The 6,453-nt window shown below is 46.6% G+C and overlaps 1 protein-coding gene across 2 annotated transcripts in view; it reads left to right on the top strand.

The window, feature by feature from the left end:
• LOC102209622 (flavin-containing monooxygenase FMO GS-OX-like 2) overlaps positions 1-5,155 on the top strand; it is a 15,722-nt gene extending 10,567 nt beyond the window's left edge. For both annotated transcript variants that reach the window (XM_005751235.1, XM_005751234.1), the window contains exons 4-9: positions 173-318; positions 878-930; positions 2,323-2,447; positions 2,824-2,931; positions 4,315-4,524; positions 4,675-5,155. In XM_005751235.1, coding sequence (XP_005751292.1) covers positions 173-318; positions 878-930; positions 2,323-2,447; positions 2,824-2,931; positions 4,315-4,524; positions 4,675-4,986 — 954 coding nt within the window. In that variant the 3' untranslated portion in view covers positions 4,987-5,155. The remainder of the gene's footprint in view (positions 1-172; positions 319-877; positions 931-2,322; positions 2,448-2,823; positions 2,932-4,314; positions 4,525-4,674) is intronic.
• Positions 5,156-6,453: the final 1,298 nt, after the last annotated feature.

The raw sequence follows: 6,453 nt of genomic DNA, 5'->3' as shown, positions 1-6,453 counted from the left end.
AATTTTGTTTTTTTATCAATTATCTCATTTAATTCTAGTTTTGTTTTGCGTATTTTGTTCCTTGAATTGTCGCCTTGAATTTTCTAAGAGATCTGATTTGTCTCAAATATGATACAATACAAAAGTAAACCTCCCGCGGCGCCACTTTCCTCACTGTGACTCCTTTTGTCAGTTCAACACTGTCGTGGAAAGCGTGAAGCCCGTCAATGTGACGACAGAGGGCGAGGTGGAGGAGAGGACGGCGTGGGAAGTGACATCATCTGATTCTTCAGGTCATCAGAAAACTGAGACGTTTGACTCTGTCTTCGTCTGCTCGGGGTGAGATCACACACTGCTTTCTGTCTAATGACCAGCAGGGGGCGATGGCAAATAAAAGTAATAGTGCAGAAACATGAATCTGGTTCTGTGACCAACACTTCGCCCATGAGTTGATGGTCTCAGAGGTAGTTTAAAGTTTCATTACATCAAAGGTTAAACTACAGCATCTCATTGGCTAATGAGCCGTAACACCTGGTCAGCGTGTGGCTGCGATTCAACATATTTGCATTCACTAATTATTCCAGAGTGCAACTTTAATACGATGTCTTTTTTTAAAAGTCTTTAAATGTTGACATTTACAAATAAAAGTGAATCTTGTGAAGTCTAAGATTTTGTGTTTTGGAGAAAGAAAAAGATTTTATCCAAAAGCAGAAAGTTACAAAGTGTGTATTAAAGTTCTTAATTTGAAGGTGAGCATTTTATTTTGAAATGACTCTGTAGGCTTTACTTCAGAATAAAAGCCTCTGCCCCCTGCTGCCACTTGAGGGTGCCAAAGCTCTGAGTTCACCTGCTTCAGCGGCTCTTATTATTTTGACTCTTATTCTCGTCTGTTTTAAAGGCACTACTCAGACCCTCACATCCCACTTATACCAGGCATCGAGAACTTTAAAGGTAAAACAAACATTTATGCCTTCATAACAAAAACAAAGCTTTTACAACAAGCAAGTATTTTAATGAAAAGTTCCTGATATGATAGAAATTTGTTTTTCTGAGGAGATTGAATGAATGCAGTGAACTGCTGATGACTTCATCAGGTTTATTCTTGTGTTTAAGCCTCAGTAACATCTGTAAACACTGTCGTGATTAGCATTAATCTGTGTCAGTTTAGTAAATCGAGGTTCGCTGGTGCTAGATTGGATCAGCGGAAGGACTGCGCTCAGAGCTCAGTCCTCTCCTTTCTGTCTGCTGCACACTGAAGGTGTGGACAGTTTTGCGAGTTCACAGCAGATCGTGACACTTCAAACTGAGCCGCATCGGTGTGAGCTTCAGGAATGTTTGTGTGGCTGGTTAGACACACCAGCATTGTTCTCATTTTGTGCTGAATCCCCACAAAGCGTACCTCCGGGTGTGTTCAGACACCTCTGGGAAACCTTCGTGTTTCAGTCAGTTGGTAAAATCAGAGGTTTCAGAGGCTTCTGGACACCAAAGAAGTTTGAATGAAAGCTCAACAGGCAGCTCAGCCAAGTCAGTCAGAGAGACTTTATTTGTCTCCAAGGGGCAATTAAGACAGACACCCTGCCGACCGTATATACAATGCACAAACATCACATTGGGGAGACCAGTCAGGCTAGGTAGCTCTGGCCGGTCGAGCAGCCACCCGAACCGAAACCATGGAAAATGCACAACATGAGGAAAGACGAGGAGAAGAAAAGAACTCCTCCCAGACTGAGCTCCAACAGGGAGATCAGTTTGAGAACAGAAAAAAACACCTCAACACACGAATCAGCACATCTCACAACATAAAGACATAAGCTTCGAAGGCGTTTGGAGGGGGTGGAGGTGAGTGTAGGTCTGCATCAGTGTACATGCGTGCGTGTTCCGTGTTCAGCGGAGAGAAAGTGTCCCTTCACCCGGTTATGCAAAAGTCAGCAATCTTCGGTCGGCGCCGGTGACCTTGAATGAGGAGTCACAACAGCCGTTTTGTTATCTAACGGAGAGTTGTGTTATTCCCGTCAGCTTTTGCCTTGAGCATCCAGCTGGCGCCAGGGGGGCCGCATCAGATGAAGATGGTAGTTGTTGTGGTTAGTGCGAACAAACTGCTTCCGGTTTTACAGCTGGTCTAACGTCCATCACTGGTCACCAGGTCTCTTAATTCTCGTTGTTCTTCTCCATACTGCGTTCAATAAACAGTCTTGAGTATTCACAGCCCTGCCCATCGTCTATCATGTCGGCCAGCCTTGTGGGACAACTTTTACCCCGCCTACTCTGGAACAGCTGTCACCGCTGCACAGAGCATCCCTCCCAGTGATCCATTCTAGAACCAGTGTGCCTCTCTGTGTGCAGGGAAAGTGCTCCACAGTCACTCGTATCGATTCGCGGAGCCGTTTGCGGGTCAGTCGGTGGTCGTTCTGGGAGCCAAAGCATCAGGTCTGGATATTTCCCTCGAGTTGGCCAATGTGGGTGCCCAGGTAACAACTAACATCTGCATGCAGATGTATTATTTTTATTATTATTATCTTTATTTCTTGCATATTTTAGTTGACCTACCAGAATGCCTGACGAGCTGGGCACCAGTGGGTTCCTCCTCTGATGGGAGGAAGGTGCCAGGTGATAGACAGAGGGTGCATGTTCCTACATTTGTATTAACTGTTTGACAAAGCCACAGGAAGCCTCTGGTTAGAGAGCAGGAGGAAGAGGAGCGAGGGCAAAGACGTATAATTGTGTCTTTAAAGAAGTTAACAGCAGGTTACGCTGCATAACTGCAGCCTGGGACGAGCAGCGAGTGCAGAAAGCGTGTGACGGAGCTTTAGACTCACGGCGTGTTTTTCTTTCTTCATCTCACAGGTGACTCTGAGTCACCGCCGCCCTCGGATCACCTTCCCTCTGCCTGATGGGATTCAACAGTCCAGCTCAGTAGAGGCCGTCGAGGACAACGGCAGAATTCGCTTCCAGGTGACTGACCTCAACTGTATTAATCCTCCACTGCAGGAAGTCCACCTGATACAGTGGCTTGTGAAAGTATCCGGCCCCCCAGCTCAGTCAGATTAGATGGGCAGCGTTTGTGAACAGCAGTTTTCAGATCTTGCCACAGATTCTGGATTGGATTTAGATCTGGACTTTGACTGGGCCGTTCTAACACATGGATGTGTTTTGTTTTAAACCATCCCATTGTTGCCCTGGCTTTGTGTTTAGGGTCGTTGTCCTGCTGGAAGGTGAAGCTCCGCCCCAGTCTCAATTCTTTTGCAGACTCCAAGAGCTTTTCTTCCAAGCTTGCTCTGTATTTGGCTCCATCCATCTTCCCATCAACTCTGACCAGCTTCCCTGTCCCTGCTGAAGAGAAGCCCCCCCAGAGCATGATGCTGCCACCACCATATCTGACAGTGGGGATGGTTCAGAGTGATGTGCAGAGTTAGTTTTCCACACATAGTGTTTGCATTTTGGTCTCATCTGACCAGAGCAGCTTCTTCCACATGTTTGCTGTGTCCCCAACATGGCTTGTGGCAAACTGCAAACGGGACTTCTTATGGTTTTCTGTTAACAATGGCTTTCTTCTTGCCACTCTTCCATAAAGGCCAACTTTGTGCAGTGCACCACTAATAGTTGTCCTATGGACAGATTCCCCCACCTGAGCTGTAGATCTCTGCAGCTCGTCCAGCGTCACCATGGGCCTCTTGGCTGCATTTCTGATCAGCTCCTTGTTCGGCCTGTGAGTTTAGGTGGACGGCCTTGTCTTGGTAGGTTTACAGTTGTGCCATACTCCTTCCATTTCTGAATGATGGCTTGAACAGTGCTCCGTGGGATGTTCAAGGCTTGGGAAATCTTTTTGTAGCCTAAGCCTGCTTTAAATGTCTCAATAAGTTTATCCCTGACCTGTCTGCTGTGGTCTTTGGACTTCATGGTGTTGTTGCTCCCCATATTCTCTCAGACAACCTCTGAGGCCGTCACAGAGCAGCTGTATTTGTACTGACATTAGATTACACACAGGTGCACTCTATTTAGTCATTAGCACTCATCAGGCAACGTCTATGTGCAACTGACTGCACTCAGACCAAAGGGGCTGAATAATTACGCACACCCCACTTTGCAGTTATTTATTTGTAACAAATGTTTGGAATCATGTATGATTTTCGTTCCACTTCTCACGTGTGCACCACTTTGTGTTGGTCTTTCACCTGGAATTCCAATAAAATTGATTCATGTTTGTGGCTGTAATGTGACAAAATGTGGGAAAGTTCAAGGGGGCCCAATACTTTTGCAAGCCACTGCATATAATAAAGTTCAAGCAGACGCCTCCTGTGATTGGTTGGTTGTATTTGACACTGTGATGGGTTCCAGGACGGCTCGGTGACGGAGGCGGATGTCCTGATGTTCTGCACCGGGTATAACTTCAGGTTTCCATTCTTGGACGCAGCCCAGCTGGGTCTGGACATCCAGGACCAGATGATGTCACCTCTGTACCGCTTTCTGGTGCCACCCGCCTTCCCCTCGCTCTTTTTCGTCGGCATCTGCAAGATCATCTGCCCCTTCCCCAACTTCAACTGCCAGGTGAGCGGCAGTGTACCGTCATACCCACTGTTCTCCACTGCAGCAGTCCCAGTGTCGACTTTCTAAGAAGCAGAGCGGACTTACTCTGGTTTGAATGCCGTTTGTTAGGTAGCTTCGGTTGTTAGGTTCGTTTGTCTTCTATCGCTGCAGGTCCAGTTCGCCCTGGCCGTGTTGGAGGGCTCGGTCACGTTACCCTCTCGAGTTCAGATGGAGGAGGAGGTCCGGCGGGAGCTGCAGGAGAAGCTGGAGCGGGGAGTCCAGCATCGCCACCTGCTGATCTTGGACCAGGATCAGTGGGAGTACTGCAACACACTGGCTCGCACCGCTGGCTTCCCACTGCTGCCTACGGTCATACGCAGCCTGTATGAGGAGGTGTGGCGGCAGCGACAGATTCACCCCAAAAACTACCGGAAGCTCAATTACAGGCTGATCAGCGACTTGGAGTGGGAGCTGATCAATTAATCGGTGAAGGGCAGGTGTGCAAAGGAAGCTGAGTCTCTAGCGCCGCATCAGGCTGTACCTGAGAGGCCTGCTCCCTCTGCCCCTCTTCAAATTTACTACACTTGCTTAGATTGAGGACTTCCACCCTCATCCGTAATTATACTTTAATAAACTGATTAGCCAATGAAAACCTTTTATATTTAAACTCCCGCTGCAGCTAATAAAGGCTAATAAGTCATCAAACCAAAATACATCGACACTTCACTTAAAAGCAGCATCATTGAACAAGCAAAGGTTATAGGATGCACAAATCTCGGATGAGCCCCCAATTTAGCTCAGAACACAAAGAGTGGTCTCAAAAACCACCTTAAAAATATTCCAATGCTTCAACTTTTGTGCTTACTGTGTGATAAATGTTCTCGCCTGCTAAAGCCGCTGTTGAAAACACACCTCAGAATTTTATTGGTCTAAAAGTCCAAAGTATTTAATACATATTGATTTGTGAAGGCTGCTTTTACTCCCTGTGAGTCCGTGATGTAAACTGGTGTGACTCCAGAGCTGTCACTAATATATGTGACTGGAGTTTATAACAACGGCACTTTCTTTTAGTTTTAATTGCTATTATAAAGGACAGTTAGTGCTCACAGTTGTCCTGTGAAGAAACAGACACAGGAAGGGCGGTGCTGATTATTTGCAGGTTATAGAGACCTCCAGCACTGATGCTGCTACAGAGATGAGACTGTGAGTCTGTGCAACGAGGTGTTGGCAGGTTTTAGATGACACAAATAGAAGCAAATCTGTGACGCCGACAGGCAGAAAGCGAAGCACTGCAGTAGGTTTTACCTCACAGTCTGAAGGTGTGATTAGAGCGCAGAGCGTGGCAGGATCGCAGGCCCCGTTTCCTCTCAGGAGTCGATTCAGCTCATTTTAAATGAGCTGATCAATCTGGTTCTCAGGCCTTCAGAACTCATCTCACAGCATGAATCTAAATGTGTTTGCCCACAGCTGGCAGCAGACAGAGTGAGCTCTACACGGTGACATTATCACTAACTGCACTTTATATGCTGAGATTTGGGCGGTCACTGTGTTTTTAATGGGCTGATCCCTGCAGCGATATCCTATGATTCAGGGCTGACGGGAACTCTCAAAGTGTAATCAGATTACTGTGAAATCATGGTTCCAGCTCCACAGAGGACCAAGCTTTGTAGATTTAATCACCTTCTAGTGCCACCCTCTGCTGTGATTAGCAGAGCTGCCTCTAATAAACATTGTACACTCAAATCTACCTCAATCGGTACAATAAACGTTCATTATTTCAAGGACAAAGACTCGCTGTGGATAAGTCAGAGATTAATAAGCACTAATTATTAAATGCAGAGAGGTGTATAAACACATAGTGAGTGAAGAAGAAACACCCAGTGCATCATGGGAATCCCCGGCAGCCTACGTCTATTGCAGCATAACTAAGGGAGGATTCAGGGTCACCTG

Source organism: Pundamilia nyererei, unplaced genomic scaffold (assembly GCF_000239375.1).
Source record: "Pundamilia nyererei isolate P.nyererei 1_Seehausen unplaced genomic scaffold, PunNye1.0 scaffold00304, whole genome shotgun sequence".
Taxonomy (NCBI): Eukaryota; Metazoa; Chordata; class Actinopteri; order Cichliformes; family Cichlidae; genus Pundamilia; species Pundamilia nyererei.
Note: the sequence above shows the minus strand (reverse complement) of the source record. Positions and strands in the feature narration are given on the sequence as shown.